The 17,097-nt window shown below is 36.9% G+C and overlaps 2 protein-coding genes across 2 annotated transcripts; both read left to right on the forward strand.

Annotated features, from left to right (window-relative positions):
- Positions 1–12,456: 12,456 nt before the first annotated feature.
- Positions 12,457–14,338, forward strand: LOC129751815 (CCA tRNA nucleotidyltransferase 1, mitochondrial). Its single transcript, XM_055747543.1, has 6 exons — positions 12,457–12,567; positions 12,646–12,857; positions 12,957–13,240; positions 13,302–13,622; positions 13,679–13,901; positions 13,964–14,338. Exons 1-6 carry the CDS (start codon positions 12,511–12,513, stop codon positions 14,271–14,273), a joined length of 1,407 nt encoding a protein of 468 aa, XP_055603518.1. The 5' UTR covers positions 12,457–12,510; the 3' UTR covers positions 14,274–14,338.
- A 952-nt stretch (positions 14,339–15,290) lies between these two features.
- LOC129751816 (V-type proton ATPase subunit S1) lies at positions 15,291–17,020 on the forward strand. Its single transcript, XM_055747544.1, has 3 exons — positions 15,291–15,602; positions 15,754–15,862; positions 15,925–17,020. Exons 1-3 carry the CDS (start codon positions 15,499–15,501, stop codon positions 16,888–16,890), a joined length of 1,179 nt encoding a protein of 392 aa, XP_055603519.1. The 5' UTR covers positions 15,291–15,498; the 3' UTR covers positions 16,891–17,020.
- The last annotated feature ends 77 nt before the right edge of the window (positions 17,021–17,097 follow it).

Genomic DNA, 17,097 nt, shown 5'->3' on the forward strand with positions numbered 1-17,097 from the left:
AACAGAACAGAGAACAGAACAGAGAACAGAACAGAGAACAGAACAGAACAGAGAACAGAACAAAGAACAGAACAGAGAACAGAACAGAAAAAAGAACAGAGAACAGAACAGAGAACAGAACAGAGAACAGAACAGAGAACAGAACAGAGAACAGAACAGAGAACAGAACAGAGAACAGAACAGAGAACAGAACAGAGAACAGAACAGAGAACAGAACAGAGAACAGAACAGAGAACAGAACAGAGAACAGAACAGAGAACAGAACAGAGAACAGAACAGAGAACAGAACAGAGAACAGAACAGAGAACAGAACAGAGAACAGAACAGAGAACAGAACAGAGAACAGAACAGAGAACAGAACAGAGAACAGAACAGAGAACAGAACAGAGAACACAACAGAGAACAGAACAGAGAACAGAACAGAGAACAGAACAGAGAACAGAACAGAGAACAGAACAGAAAACAGAACAGAGAACAGAACAGAGAACAGAACAGAGAACAGAACAGAGAACAGAACAGAGAACAGAACAGAGAACAGAACAGAGAACAGAACAGAGAACAGAACAGAGAACAGAACAGAGAACAGAACAGAGAACAGAACAGAGAACAGAACAGAGAACAGAACAGAGAACAGAACAGAGAACAGAACAGAGAACAGAACAGAGAACAGAACAGAGAACAGAACAGAGAACAGAACAGAAAAAAGAACAGAGAACAGAACAGAGAATAGAACAGAGAACAGAACAGAGAACAGAACAGAGAACAGAACAGAGAACAGAACAGAGAACAGAACAGAGAACAGAACAGAGAACAGAACAGAGAACAGAACAGAGAACAGAACAGAGAACAGAACAGAGAACAGAACAGAGAACAGAACAGAGAACAGAACAGAGAACAGAACAGAGAACAGAACAGAGAACAGAACAGAAAACAAAACAGAGAACAGAACAGAGAACGAACAGAGAACAGAACAGAGAACAAAACAGAGAACAGAACAGAGAACGAACAGAGAACATAGTGTCTGGCAACCCTGTTAAGATATTGTTTTGTGAATATTTTTCTCCGTATTTTTACCGATTCCCGAACCGCAAATATTTCAAAAAATCATAGTGATTGTACCACCAAGACCATTTAAGGTTGTAACCGAAATTGTGAATCAATTATGGTCAATTTCGTTCAAGGCTGAATCAACACGTGTAGATTTAGCGTTTTTCAGTTAGGTGAACCTAAATTTTGCGGAACTTTCCTATAAAATATCTAAAAAATATTTTGTAATACGTCATCCGATAACATCATCTGGTTGAAAATAATCGATTTAAAACATGAGAAGTATCAATATGGAAGAAATAGAAATCATTGAAATAATAGCTCAAGTTTTTTCATTAAAAACTCAATAGAATATTCGTTTGGCCGAAAAGTTGAAAAGGTCAATATTCGGTATTCGGCCGTTCGCCTAATACCACTATTCGGTACATCTCTTATTCCGAATATCGGAGATCAAGTTTAAATGTCCTGGTTTTGTGGAATTCCAAACTAAAATTAACAAAAAATGGCTTGAAATCTACGTGGTTTTACAGAGGGTAGCAAAATGTAGGTTCAAATCCGACTAATAAACGAACGATATTCATCACATGTTTCTTGAATTTCTGTTTACAAATTTTGATTCGAAAGTAAATGTTTCGCATCCATCAAATTAAATCTATTGAACTGTGTCAGCAAATGAATCTTTTGATTCTAGACCTCACCGTAGATCAATTGTTGCCATAGTTGTGCCAAAAAATCTGGAAAAATCCCAACAGATGCACCCTCCTTGGAAAGACTTCCAGTTGAATCGAACCCACCAACGGCAAACTTTACTCCCCCTACTTCATGAATCCGGGTTTTTCATAGTTCCATTTAAATACCCACACCACCGCATCGATTGTGTTTGTGTGCAGCTATTTGCCACCCATCAAACAAACCCAGGTCCTCACATAAATAAATATCCTCCTCCGAGCAACAACGACCAAATCGATGCTTCAGCTTCATATCGCATTATCGCGTTTCGTCAAAAGTCCAACCCTGATCGAAGTCGTCGCTCGTGGGTAGCAAGCAAGCAGCAGTGTTCGATTCATCCCTTCGCAGGATTTCAGTTCAGAGATCCTCCCCGGGCATTACTGTCTGTCCGGTCAGTCAATCCTGGCCGAGATCCGGTAGTTCTGAAAATAGCATCGCCCTCGGCCTGTGTCTCTGGCTGGTGCGTCGGCATCAACTTTTTAACGCTTTCTTATTTCTGGCGTGTTTTTCCTATGAGACGCGACCGTTGCTTGTTGTCTCAGCACAACTCAACTGAACCCTCACCCTAGCAAACTAAATCAAATCTTTTTTCTGTTTTCCGCGTCCAACGTGTCCCAGGCTCTGGGTAAATAATCGGTTAAAAAACGGGAACAGAAATCGCGTTAGATTTTCCGGTTTCGTGATGCCCTAACGCTGGACCGGAGTTATGAAGGGAGGGTTCAGTCAAGACTGAAAAGTAGTTGCATCGTTTTTTTAGAGGAACAACCGTTATGGATAAAAGTTCAATGATTCGCCAGAAGAATAATTTGCGGAAAAAGGTTAATCCTATAGTATGAACATTTAACAGTTAAGTAATAATTTAGCATTTATAAGGAACTGCAATGGTCGCTATAAAACTTCATTTTGTAAAGTGCTTACGCATCTACACCTTACACATCTATGTATAAAACAGTAGGGGAAAACTGTACAAGACACACCAGTTAAGCATAGTTTACGTTTACGTTGAAAATTGACAAATTTATGGGCATTTGAAAAGACTGTCATTTTTTTTCAGAAATACTTAAACGTTATCTAACTCGAAAAATAAAAGTCTTAGAAATCTGCAAAAATACATGTTTTTTATGGTGCTGAAACGAACAAAATTTGAAATTTTGGAGAAAATCCGAAGACCCCCGGCGCAAACCCGTCAGATAATAAAAAAAAAAATCCCCATTCCTCTTTCTTAATTGTAGGCGTACAACTTTCGAGAATATGATGGCTAGCATGTTACAAATGCTAAAACCCCAAACCCACAGAAAGTGTATGTACTTTGTATGATGCCGTGACCGGGATTCGCTCTCATACTCGCAGGCTTAAAAGACATACACCGTCTTAGACGATTTAGGCTTTACAGACTGAACAAATGACGTGGACAACTTAAGATTAACATTTAACACCCTGTACCGAGATGGGAATCGAACCCATGCCATCAGTCGATTAGCGCTTACCAGCGCTTACCGTCTTACCACGCTAACCACGCGACCACAAGACTTGAAGACTTGAAGGTTATAAATCAGACATGTGAATTAATTTGTAAAGGTATACGATTGCATGCACATTATTACGAATCAATGCAGTTATATACGTTTTTTATTTCGAATTATTTTATGCATAGCACGACAAAATCTCTCAGTCACGGCTGATCACCGTATATCGGTCGTTTCACGGATTTTTTGCGAATTGTCGTACACAATGGTCGAGTTCATATGTACCGTAAACTGGGGGAACTTTGATCTCAGGGGTAACTTTGATCAACATGAAATTTTTGCAGATAATCATCATTAACTAAGTTAAAAGTTAAAATATCTGAAAACTTTTAACTACGTTTGAAAGTTTATAAATTGAGTTCCAGATATGCTAAATTTTGTTGTTATTAGATAATTTTTGATATTACTTAAACTGTAATTTTAAAATCTTAAAATATCTGGTTTTTCGAAGGCTCAAAAACAAACATCTCTCCTGATCAAATTTTGGCATATAGGAGCAAATGGATTGTTTTATATGAAAGTTCAACTTTTTTCTTTGTTAAGGCTTAGTTTAATTGTTATTTTTATGGTCCTTTCTTGATAATTGTTGGATATTGAAAAAACAACGGTGATTCTCCATGAGAAAGCCCGTATAGTAAAAAATGGCTTAAATCCTCTAAAATGCTTAAATTTGAAGAAAAAAAGGACATGGAACAGTGTGAGGATCTGGGAAAGGCATGAAGGCAAAATTTCATTTGTTTATGAAGTCAAAAAAAAAAATTGAGAAATGTTTATAATTTTTACCCCTAGATGTATGCAGCAACATTATCCATCTTTTGAGTAAACATATTTGTTTTAAAAAACGTGTTAAAAATCAGTTTAAACCTAACAAAACTACTGTTATTAATGTTTATACCTTCTGTATTAAATGGTACCATAATAATAATTTTTAAGATGTTGAAGTACGTAAAAATCATAATGAACAAAGTAACCCCGAAACTCGAAACCTGGTTTTGTAACAAACATTTAATTATAACCACTTATGTCGTTTGAACTTAATGCAATCAATGATCATGTTTTATACTCCTAACCTCAGTAAGTGTTTTAAAACTTTTAGGTATTACGAAAAAGCCACCCCTTCCGAAATTTTCAAAAATGAATGAAAAAAGTGATCAAAGTTCCCCCAGTTTACGGTACATAAATACGAGTCTCTCTTCTAGGCGTGAAAAAATCATGCAATGCTTTTAAATACGATAAAGAATATGCATGGACCGCACATTGTAGATGCAGATATACGAAAATGAGTATAAATAACATTCTATACGATGTAATCTGTAAAAGAAAATACGACTTCTGGTTGTCTGGGTATCCTCTATGCCACGGGCTGCGGCAAATTTATCGATATTTTATCTGTGCATAATTACACTAGCATTTTTGAACTTAGTAAACTGAAAGTCATTTTTAATGTGAAATCGAGCGCTAAATCCGAAAATGATACTCAAAAAAGTCTCAGTAGAACAGTTTTTGAGTTATGCTAAAAATATGATATTTCGGAAAAAGAAATACTTGTACTTAGATTAAAATATCTCGGGCTACAAACCAGTAATTTGAAATCTCTTTTTTACATATTAGAGGTTAATGAATTTTCTATCGTACACCCGAACACCATTTTTGCGTCTGATCAACAGTATTGTTGATATTAGTGGCTTTATGATTGAAAAAATGTTAAAAAACGCATTATTTTGGAGGAAATTTTATTTAAGCAAAAGTTTTATACTTGATGAAAACATTTAAAAAATCTGATTTTGTTTTGCCATGAATGCCAGTTCAAAACAAAGAATTCAAGGGGTTGTTTATCAAAATCTGTTGAAAATTGAAGAAGTTATGGTTACTTCACCATAAAAGTAAGTTTTTGCATTTTTTTTAATAATTCAACGAACCGTAGTACACTAATCACAGTATAGAAAGAATTAAACATGGTAAATCTCACTCGCTCTAAGTCAAAATTATTTGTTAGCTTACCAGAAGGTCACATGCCAAAATTCAGAAAGATCAGACCACAGGGAGGGGTTGCTTGAGTCTCAAACGTGAATAGGATTCTAAGGTATTTTACCCGGGAGCAACAAAAAATACTGGTTGTTCTTTTTTACCGTGGGATTTGTCAATGTATTTCGTTTTATCCGAGATCGGTCCCTCCCCGACGACCTCGGATAAGCGGGGTTCTACTGTCCATCCTTTTGCATACCATCCGGGCGCAAAGCTCGATAAATATATGGATCTTGTGTCAACCTGATGGCGGGGTTCTACAGTATACCGTCAAACGGGGCATCATGCAGCAACGGGGTTGAATGCAACATTTATATAACACCACACAGATTCACATTTTAATTTAATGTAATGAGATAAAGTTATCTTTTAATGATTACAAAATGATGATGACATAGTTTCTTGAATCCTAAGATAGTTTTTTTTAAGTTTTTTATTTTTTTATAAAATTTGAAAAATCGAACAATGAATGTACAATTTTTAACATTTTTCGATGCCGTAAAAAACTTTACCCAGTATGACGGATTGGCTTGATAATATCACCTACAAACTTTATACTGGTTTCTTCATCCTATACCAACATTGATCATGTGGAAATATTTTTCGAACAATCACTCAATTTTTTTAAATAAATATTTTTATAATTCAGTTACCCGTCTGGGGTGAAATGCAACAAAATGCAAATCGGAACCAAATCTCATAAATCGCGTTTCCATATGCTGGGATATGATTGTTTTGCATTATGCATTAGTAAACATCAAAATTTCATCCATTCCTAGATTTATTTTCATGATTTGAGCTTATAGAATATTTTGTAGTATTTTTTACCCCTAAATGTATGCAGAAGATTAACACTTTTTTCTTAAAAACATTTTGTCAGAAAAAATTAAAAATTTAATTCGAACAAAACCAAAATTTACTGCAATTGGTGCTTTATGCGTTATGACATCACAAATGTATCAAAAACTATGAATTTTCAATCGTTTTCATTTGATTTTTCATAAATAACAGAGTTTGTTGCAACTTACCCCTTTTTCTTAGTAGGGTGAAAATCGCATGTTTTGTAAATTTAAAAATAACTTGTGAAACCAATAATTTTTCTGACTACGTCAGTTTAGTGACCCATCTACCTTAAAACTTTTGATGTACAAGAGGTATGATTATCTGTGAGCATTAAGATTTAAGAAGCCATTGAAGTTGAAAATTGTTGCATGTTGCCCCAGTTGACGGTAACCAGTATAACGTTTCTCCTGACTTTTTGGATAAATGATCTCAATGTACTCTTTTTGCGTTGCGGGATATGGTAACCCTAATCTAAATGAAGTTTCCTGAAGTTTCTTGAGAAGAATTAGACAAAACCTTATCCTTTTCCTCTGATTTGCATATCAATCAGGCGCGTAGCTCGCTAAATACATGAATTTTTTTTTGCTGGAGTTTTTCGTCTTGTTTAGACTTTAAACTCACTTTAAACTGTATAGCCAAGAAAAAAAACTCTTGTCTATAGAGGTTTTGTGCTATAAAACCCACGGGACCCGATCAGTTCTCTCACTTAAGGGGGGAGTAGGGTCTAACACTTTCAAAAACTCGATTTTATTTTTTTTTAATTTTCTTATTGTAAAACATTTCAAGAATGTTGTGTCAAATTTTCAAGTCAATCGAAGCAAAACTGTTGAAATTATAGGCCTTTATCTCCTCCTATCTAATACTGCAAGAAACAAGAGGGGAAACTTCAAACGCGTTTTTCTCGAAAGCACATTTTTAAAGTCTGTGGACATCGTCATTTGAAAAATACTTATCCGATTTTTTTCAAATTTGGAGCATATTTTCTAAATATAAAATACCAGACCCCAACGTTTTTCTTTTTTGTTTTTTTTTTACTTTGGGGAGATTTTACAAATAAAAAATGGCGGATTTTTTCGTGAAAAATCGTAGTTTTTACTTCAAACAGCCACAAAAATTTCATAAAAAATTTATTAAGTTAAATAAAAATGTTGGGGTCCAGAAAAACATCTATTAAAAATATTTTGCTCTGATTTTTTGACTTCAGATGATCCTGGGCAAATCCTGTTTTCTTGTGTTCAAGGCAAATCCTGTTTTCTAAAAGGCATCCTCGAAAGTGCTCCGTCACCGGCTCATTTTTCAATATTTTTCCACGAAAAAAATTACTAAATGTTCTTTTAACAATGCTTTGTATAATGCAAAAAAATTGAATACATTTGTTTGAACGATAGCTCTAGAAAAAAATCGTGAAAATGGTGTTTTTTTTACCCGTTAGACCCAACCCCCCCCCCCCCCCCCCCCCTTAAACGGTTATCGTGGTTCGATTGTATTTGGACACCGGCAAACAAGCGAGTCCAAAATAAAAAAAAAATAAACTTACCCGTCATCCAGCACTTAACCCATTTTTATATTTTCCACGTGAATCTTGAAATTTTGTAAAATATTTTATTGTTATTTTTGGGAAAAAAAATTAAAATAAGTTAATCTAAGTATTTTTTTAAATATATACAAGAAAACAATTGAGAAGAACAAACAGACGCACAGTATCTAAAAATAAATCCATAAAATTTTATTTATTATTTATTTATTCATTTATTAAACATATAAATGTTTTTTTCTTGATTTTTTAATTAGGTATAAGCGCACTAGATTAGTTTTTTTTTTTTCAAATTCCATTGTTTTATTCTTCTAATAAGGAAAGAAAATATAAACAGAAGTTATTACAAAAATGCATGTGGTAGAATTATGATACAAAGTTCGTGAACAGCAAAAAACAAAGTCAATGAACTATTTCTGATCATTGGGGCTCTTCAAGCATCATTCCAGAAAAAGAAGCTAAGGCGCAAGATGAACCACGACGTCGATCTTCACCAGCTGTTGCTTTTTGGTATCGAATAAAAATAACTAAACAGACGGCATCCGATCGAATCGAACTCCCGTGTTGCACACCCAAATGCCATCAGATAAATTTATTTTATTTGATTTCAGCCCACAGAAATTTAAAGCTAACAACGAAGATGGTTTTCCTGTTCGGAGCGCGGCATTTGTTTTCCTCTCTTCCGGATGTTTGCTGCTTTAGATTCGACGATCTTTCGGATCTGTTTTTTTTTTTACTTGGGTCGTTGTTCGAGGTCCAGGATAACTGAACCCTGCCTGGTCCCGTAAAAGGCGCCCGAGGAAGAGCAAAAAAAAAGGTTTTACAGTTTTACTATTCCCGTACACACTCCGGTAATCATATTTTACCTGAACGAAAGGTGCTAAAACGCATCATCAACCATCGATATAATTTCATATGGCACACGCGCCGCATCTTTTCATCGATTGCAACAATGTGATTTCGGAAAAGGATCGTAAACGAACATTTGAAGAGAGAGCCAGACCAGGCCTCACTCAACTTGCCAACAAGATTTATGTTCTTTTTTACACCTTGAGCAGGGGCTCTGTTTTCGCTGATGTTGTTGTTGTTGTTGCAGGGATTGAGGACTGTCGGAACGTATTCGATGCATATGTGCACATTTTTCGGGTCCTTACATTTTCGCTGAAGATCAGGACTATTTTGGCATTCAGTTCTGATTGCAACAATAGGAGCAACCCTTTGACAGCTGCTGCGTTGGAGGATGTCATATCACGAGATACTCGAACCAGAATCAACATCCGAAGTTTTGATACACCACATTTATTCATTCATCATTCTGACTCGCTAGTAGCCGAAAAGCATATGGTGGGTGGGTCGTTGGTTGAAAATGAGTCATACCTTTAACCATCGACCACTTCTAATCGATTTAGTCCTGCTAGTCCTTTCGATCGCAGCACGAGTTTGAACCAAAAACACTCAAGTCATTCCCGAAATATGAACGAATCCATTGATGGGGCGATAGGGTCCAAACTTTCAATGAAAATATATAGGCCTTACCTACATATGTTGGTTTTACGCACAAAGAACTATTTCACGCACCAAGTGATACTTTACTCGACATTTTCACGCCTTGATGCCGAACGAGGCAAAGCTCGAGAGGGTGTCCGAACAACTTAAGACAATAATGATTTGAGCAAGCAGGCAACGCGCGATATCCAAGGATGGAAACAAACTTGGAAAAGGTGGGGCGGCTGATGGCCTAATTCGACACGTGGCACTCGAAGATTCAATGCATACATATGTTCGGAAATGTATCGAATAAAATTGACAAGTTTTTGGAAAAATAGGAAAAATCTACAATGGTGTTCTTATAACGAAAAGACAATAAAAATTCTGAGTTAAGAACGAAAAAATATTCAGGTTTTTCAAATGTAGACTAACTCCCTGGACGTGATTAGGATTCACCACTGACTGAGACTTCTCATTGGCAGATCTTGTCAGTCAATGAACGAAGCTTAGGTTGGAGTGGTACAAACTCCGGGGTGGAAAATGTTAAAATGCTCTAAATGACTGAAGAGGTACCCTTAATAAAATTTTATAATTCAAGACAGAACACTAGAATTTCTTTCAAATAATAGTTTTATTTTATTGTCTAAGCAACACACTTAATAAATGTTAAAAAATTAATTACTTCCTGCATAAGCCGTTTTTCAGATAAATCCTGCACAAATGATGTAGGTATCAGAAAGTTGTTAAGTATTCCATAAGTTTGTTAAAATTTCGAATTCGGCAAAGTCTCCGGTGTTCAAAATAAGTATTATAGAAAAGATAATTAAAGATTTTTTTTAAATACTACAAAAACAGAGTTCATGTAAATGACCTATTAACAGTTCTCGTGAAAACGAACGTGAACAATCTTTTTTTTTTTGTCAATAGTTGGTTCCCGTATGAATTTTCCTCTTGAACGATTACAACTTTAAAAAAAAACTGCTGCTGTGCTTTTCTTGAATGTTCGATAACAAAACGGCAAAAGAATCCATTGAATACAATACAAAATGAAGCGAAATCATATAGTAAAATTTCAGCAATACATTGCTGTACTATAATGTAATGAAAAAAAAACTTCCTTATTTTTCAATTGGCTGATCCCGAATAAATATATTTTTAGAAACAAATTTATTATTACCCTCTAAAAACAATTTTCTAAAATTATGATTTGTACTCAATCAATAAGTATGTCTTGAAAATAATCACGTCTATATTCAATGATTATTCAAGTTGACTAAATGTAAATAAAAATTAAAAATAATCCATCGTTATGAATTATGATGTTAATCAATTCAGACTCAACTAATAAATCATATTGGAAATTTTTTATCCAAATTCTCTATTCATGTTTGTACTTTAGTGTAGCAGTTGACTAAAAAGAATAAGAATGGGGAATGTTTTAGTACGTTGCTGAGCAGAAATTATTTTGAATATAATAAGTTAGAACATAAATACGTAATGTGAAACTCAGTAAGGTTTGCATAAATAAGGGCGAAATACAATACTGTTCGACACGTACAATATATCGCCTGAATCTATGCAACTCATTCATTTGATGTTATTTCAACTGCCATTAATTGGTTGAATGAGCTACATAAATCCTAAATCGGTGATTATTTAGTTAAAGAGTGAGTACACTGAAAAAAAATGGTTGCATACTTCCAGGGATCTTAACCCTTTAATGGCGATGAGTCGAAATTACACCCCGGAAATATTGAATTTTGAAAATCGCGTGTCACCGGTTTTAATCCTACGATTTTGCTGCACTTTGTGACAAATTTAAGATGAAGAATAAGTGCACAAATTTCAATTTTTGTTGAACACTTAACACTCCTGACTTCCCTTCTACCTCAAATGTTCAAATATGAGTCTTGAAAACGAATCAAAATGAATCTGATTAAGGATTGTATCTAAAAAAAGTGCAGAACTTTCTTTGGTGAGTAACGTTTTAATGAAATCTTCAGTGGCACTTCCTAGTAATGTAATATTTAAAATTTTAATATTACATTTAGGTGGTATCACAAAAAAATGTGACGATCTGCTGAGTGATTTCTGTTCAATGACCAACATTTGACCCACATGATAATTAGTTTTAAACCAGCCAAAAACCTCGTGGCAGGCGAGCCATAAGGTTTTTGTGTGTTCGAGGCCCCCAAATGTATGCAAACTTATTTTTCTTTGAAAGTACATAAAGTGCTCACCAGTCGAGAAAACTAAATCCATGATGCTAAATTTTCTTAATGAAATACGTGGAAACTCATATCTATGCATTTCTTCTCTTGAATTTGAAACATGTGAGGTAATATGCGCCATTTGGTGGTATTAAAAATATAAAAAACGCTGCTACGACAACCAACAAGGTGAAGAAATTAAATGATATAATTTCAGCCTCATATTGCTGTACTGTTAACTTTAAAATCAAATCCGAAAATCTAAAACTTCGTCATTATTTCATGCGGCTGATCACGACAAAGTATGTTCAACACGCTCTTTTTTTAAAACTCAAAATTAAGTAGTTTTGGTTCAAAACAGCACTTCGGTGGCTTCCCTCAACTTTGAGTTTGACTGGGCAACAGCAAAACTAAGTTCTGATAGGCATACTCAATACTAAGTTTGGCAGCCGAACTCGAATTTATCTTTTTTTTTTCGAGGGTAGCTGATTTTCAGGGAATTAAAGGATGATTAAAATTTGTTGTACCCGGATGTTGCTGTTCCGGTACATTGCATTGCAATTACAGAGCGGTGGAAAGTTTTGACATTCCCGGTCAAAGAAAACTTCCGGATGTTACTTCCCACGGGAAGTAAACAACATCCGGAAGTTTCCGGACATTCCAAGCCGCTCACCATATGATGACAATGACGGACAGAATTTTACGCTGACACGGTGAACATGCATTCCATTATGAAGTTCCTTCATATCTTCCGGTAATTGTTCCGGAACGACAAAATTTTGCGACGTGTTCGTTGGTTGCTGCTCCGGTTCGGACTGAACTCGCTAAGTGTTTTCAGCCCAACAAAGAGAGTTCAATTTTTAGTTCATAAGGTCGAACTCAGCTTTGATCCCTCGCCGAAGGAAAAAAGGGATCAATTTTGAGTTCGCAGTTCGAACTCCGTTTTGATCCATCGCAAGGAGGAAAAAAGGGTACTTAACTTTAAGTTCATAGAATCGAACTATGTTTTGAACCTCGGTCGTACTTAATTTTGAGTTAAAAAAAAGAGCGTGTAGAATGACGATGCGATGTTTTATGTTTGTAAACAAACCGTCGTTCGCTGCCGGATATGTTGTACAAGCGAATTCTCAGCAACCTTTTGCACATTTCGGTTGATACAATTAACGTAAGTTGTACTACTTATTATCCATTTACTCTTATCTACTTGCAAATTTTCCTTAACGGTATATTTGTGTGCTTCTAGTACACCGTGGGTAGGAGAACAGCGGCAGGCAAGTGGACCGAATTTATAGCCCAGCGTAGGATGGAAGCGTGCGCCGCTGCTCGACCAAATCCGGTCGTGATGACGGTTGACACTCCGGAATTCCGGTCCATATTCACCAAGGAGCTGGATGACCTAATTGAACTGTTCAAACGGTACAAATTCGAGATTCGGGTTGCTGGTGGTGCAGTCAGGTATGTAAGAAAATATTTCGGGTTTCAATAAGTACTAGAACCGGGGATTGGTTTGGCTACGTTTTAGATGTTTTTTTTTTCATCTACGTTTTCTTCCAGAGATATTCTAATGGGGAATGTTCCCAAGGACATCGATATCGCCACGACAGCCACGCCAACGCAGATGAAGGAAATTTTCACCAAAGAGAACATCCGGATGGTAAACATGAACGGCGAAAAGCATGGTACAATTACTCCCCGCATCAATGATAAGGAAAATTTTGAAATTACAACTCTGAGGATTGATGCGGTAACGGATGGTCGACATGCTGAAGTGATCCACACGACCGATTGGTTGTTGGATGCCAATCGACGCGATTTGACCATCAATTCCATGTTCCTTGGTGAGTTTTTCTTTAATTGTCAAGTTTTTTTTTTCAAATTTATTAAAAATATCTGACTCAGGATTCGATGGAAAGGTGTATGATTATTTTTATGGTCACGATGATCTGTTGAAAAGACGGGTGGCTTTCGTTGGGGATCCAGATAAACGAATCAAGGAAGATTACCTCCGTATTTTGAGGTACTTCCGGTTTTATGGACGCATAGCGGATCACGCTGACAAGCACGATGCAGAAACATTGCGTATTATAGCGAAAAATGCTCCTGGATTAGCCAGAATTAGCGGCGAAAGGATTTGGCAAGAGTGGAAAAAGATCCTAACTGGGAAGTTTGGATGTGATTTGACAAAGAAGATGCTGGAATGTGAACTCTCGCCACACATGGGTAAGATTTAGTTATCTCACAAAGAAAGACAAAATTTTCTATTTAGAGCATTTTAGGCCTTCCAGAAAATCCGAACCTAGAACATTTTCAAGTCGTGTATAAAAATGTGGAAAAAATTGGACCCGAACTTCAACCAATTACGGCGCTTTCGGCTTTACTGCATACACCAGAAGATGCTATCGCACTGAATCTACGCCTTAAATTCACGGTATTCGAACGAGAACTTTGCTACTTTCTGACGCAAAACCGCGACGAGTTCAAATCCGTAGACGAATTGCTGTGAGTATCTACTTACCTTATTAAAAGGGGTTTCCTCATTGTGTAACCTTCCCCATCTTTAGTCAATTCCAGCAGCTCTGCCTTCACACCCTGGGAAGCGTAAAAGTGAAGAAAGAATATGTTCTCGAATTGCTGCGCTACTTGGGCAAGCGAGATCTCTATCAAAGGCTTCATGCCTGGCGCATACCGGTTTTCCCGATTAAAGGTAATGTCCTGTTGCAGCATGGCGCCCCGAAAGGACCCAAACTGGGGGAGGTACTTAGTGAGCTTAAGATGATCTGGGCTGAGCACCAATTCGAAATGAGCGAAGAGGATCTTTTACAGCATGTTCCCGCAGTTTTGGACAAGTTAAAGCTCGGAAAGGACAAGTAGAATGTTACAGAGTTTGTTAGTTATGTTATTGAAGAGTTGAATAAAGCTGTTCATTTTTTTCTGAAGGGCTCATCAGGTAGTTCATTTGACCGTAATTTTTCAAGTTTTGAAATCAGATCTTGATGCGATTGCAAGAGTTACAAAAGATTTGTTCCAAGTTACGGGCGAAGAAAAACTATCATATCAAAGTTTCTATCATAAGGCGAATTTCCGTTGAAGTAATAATGTCATGAATGGAATTCCGTAGAAATATTTTTAAACATCAAATTTGATTTAGTTCGTATGTAACAACCTTTATTCTACATATTAATTTTAAGCCTGGTTCTTATAGTTTTCTGATAATTTATTTACTCTCAAGCTGATCGTAATTGTATTTGAAATTCTGGATTTGTGTTTATCTTGCTTGAGGTGAACTTTATTTGGAGTTCCAAAATCTATTTGAGGATCTTGAGTATGAATTTTGAACTAGAATCCCAGTTTCGATTTTAATTTATGATCTTATCAGAATTCGAACGCTAAATCTCAATTCAGGATCCAATTTTGAATCTGAAATATAACTATCTGAATCTGACAACAAATAATTCCAAATTGCCAATAATCAAATTGGAATTAAAGCCCTCCAATAATGAATGCAATTTTGCCTCATATAATAAATTTTCAAACAGGTTTGAAATTGGATCCTACAAGAAACTTTTTGAAATTATGATTTTTTCAACGTGTTTATGTATGAAATCTGTAAAATGTAAGTCTGTTCGATGTGGCTGTAAAATATAGAACAATTCCGGTCTCATGGCAACACTGAGCTTGTGTCAAGCTTAGAAAAAAGTTGGAATGTTTTTCAGTGTACTGATGACGTCATTTTTAGGGTTATTTTTCAAAAAGTCTTGTAATCCAACATTTTTAAATAAATTTTTAAACTAATATGAAAAATTTTCAAGGCTCAAACCGCTCAAACTCATCCAATATCTACGAACTTTCTTTTTTGCGAATTCTCTACTTGAGCCCTTTTGAAAACAATTACTCGGCACATTCATTGTTCACACTCGAAGTCACGGGATCATATTAGCAGTGGAATTTCGTGACGGACGTAACGTAAGAACCTACGGGATCTAATATTCCAGCAGGCCGCCACAGTGAACAGTTATACCAGGCAGGAATCAGTCGGCCACATCGTTTGCAGTTGAACAGACGAGTCCAAGAATAGTGTAGTAAACCGGAAGTAAACATGGCATCCCGTGGGGCGTTACTGGCCTCGCTGCTACTCGTGGCGTTGGCCTTCTCCAGCATCCAGGCCACCGATGTGCCTGTTTTCGTGTGGGGAAAACAATCGTAAGTTCTGATATATGCTGATTGCGGTTGAGATAAAACTAGGCGTAGGCGTAACCTTGTTAAGCAGATTATTTTTTGCTGCCTTAAATAGTCTCATCCGAGAAGTCATGTGATACGTTTTTGGTCTCAAGGTTTTCACTTCTCTTTTCAGAGTTACCTATGTTCCAGCGCTGGCTAAATACACAAATTCCGAGTTCTCCGCCCTGATTGACTCGCAGGTTAGCCAGGGAACATTCACCGTCGTTTTTGCCGAAGAAAAAGTAAGACCCTTTTTGGTAATTTATAACAAGAGAGACCTATCAATAACGTTTACCTATTTCAGTTATCGACGGAGGATTTCACCCAGTGCAGACTGAAAACCCAGACCTGCTTCCGCAATCTGGCCAAGGTGGAACGCAAGACCTATCTCCCGAACGTGGAAGAGCCCTTAGCAGTCTTCGAGGACGCATCAAGTGACATCCAAAGTGTCCAGCTGTCGGACGATGGAACACTCAGCGAACGAATTGTTCCAAAAGGTGGCTCTGTTGTTATCGTTAATCTCAGCGGTGATGATTTTTCGTCACATGATGCGATCATCGGTAGCTTATATAACAGACTACGCGCGGAGTTTCCCGACATCCTAGCCATCTACACCGGCAAAACTCCTTCGTTCCGTTACACCTCGCTGGTCCGACATCGGCGCCAAGCGACCCCCGAAGAAACTGATGCCCCACCTGCTCACACCTTCACAGTTGGAAACGTTTTCATTGTCGCTTACGATAAGTTCCTGGCTACAGGCAACGAGGGCGCAATGACTGAATTTACCTTTTCTTCAGTGGCAAAGAATGCTGAAAATTCAACGGGAGATAATTTGCAAATTGACTTCTCAGGAACAGGCGCAGAGTTGAAAATGTTTTTCCAGCTGTCTGGAGGATCGTGGACCATAGTTGGAATTAACTACCAAAACGAAGAATACTATGTGCGCCCAACCGTGAGCGTCAATCAAATTCTCTCTTTCCACTGTAATCTACTGGAGTATACCACCCGCGATATGAAGAAAAATATTGCCTTTGAACAGATTCAGTTGCAGCCAAACTGGCCAGCAACAGAAAACGAAGTGTTCAATCGATTTGGCGATGCCTGGTACTGCGTCGGTTTCACAACGCCAGGAATTTTGTCGGGCCTGTTTTTGGTGCTGATTTTCATCTCCATTGCCGCCCTCGGCATCACCTGGATGATGGATATGCGCACCATGGATCGTTTCGATGATCCGAAGGGCAAAACCATCACGGTATCGTCCACCGAATAGGGAGAGAACAGCAAGCAGCGGTGAAGCACATTGATACTGCACAATCGCCAAACCAGTAACCTATCCTAAAAAGTCTTCAGTGGTTCGTTAAAATGTTGTAGTTACTGGAAATACAGAAAATGCATCTTAATTGTGTTTATAATGTTTATCAAGTAGGACTATAAGAAAGACCCTATGATTGACTTCATCGATTCATTGTCTGAAATT

Source organism: Uranotaenia lowii, chromosome 3, assembly GCF_029784155.1.
Source record: "Uranotaenia lowii strain MFRU-FL chromosome 3, ASM2978415v1, whole genome shotgun sequence".
Taxonomy (NCBI): domain Eukaryota; kingdom Metazoa; phylum Arthropoda; class Insecta; order Diptera; family Culicidae; genus Uranotaenia; species Uranotaenia lowii.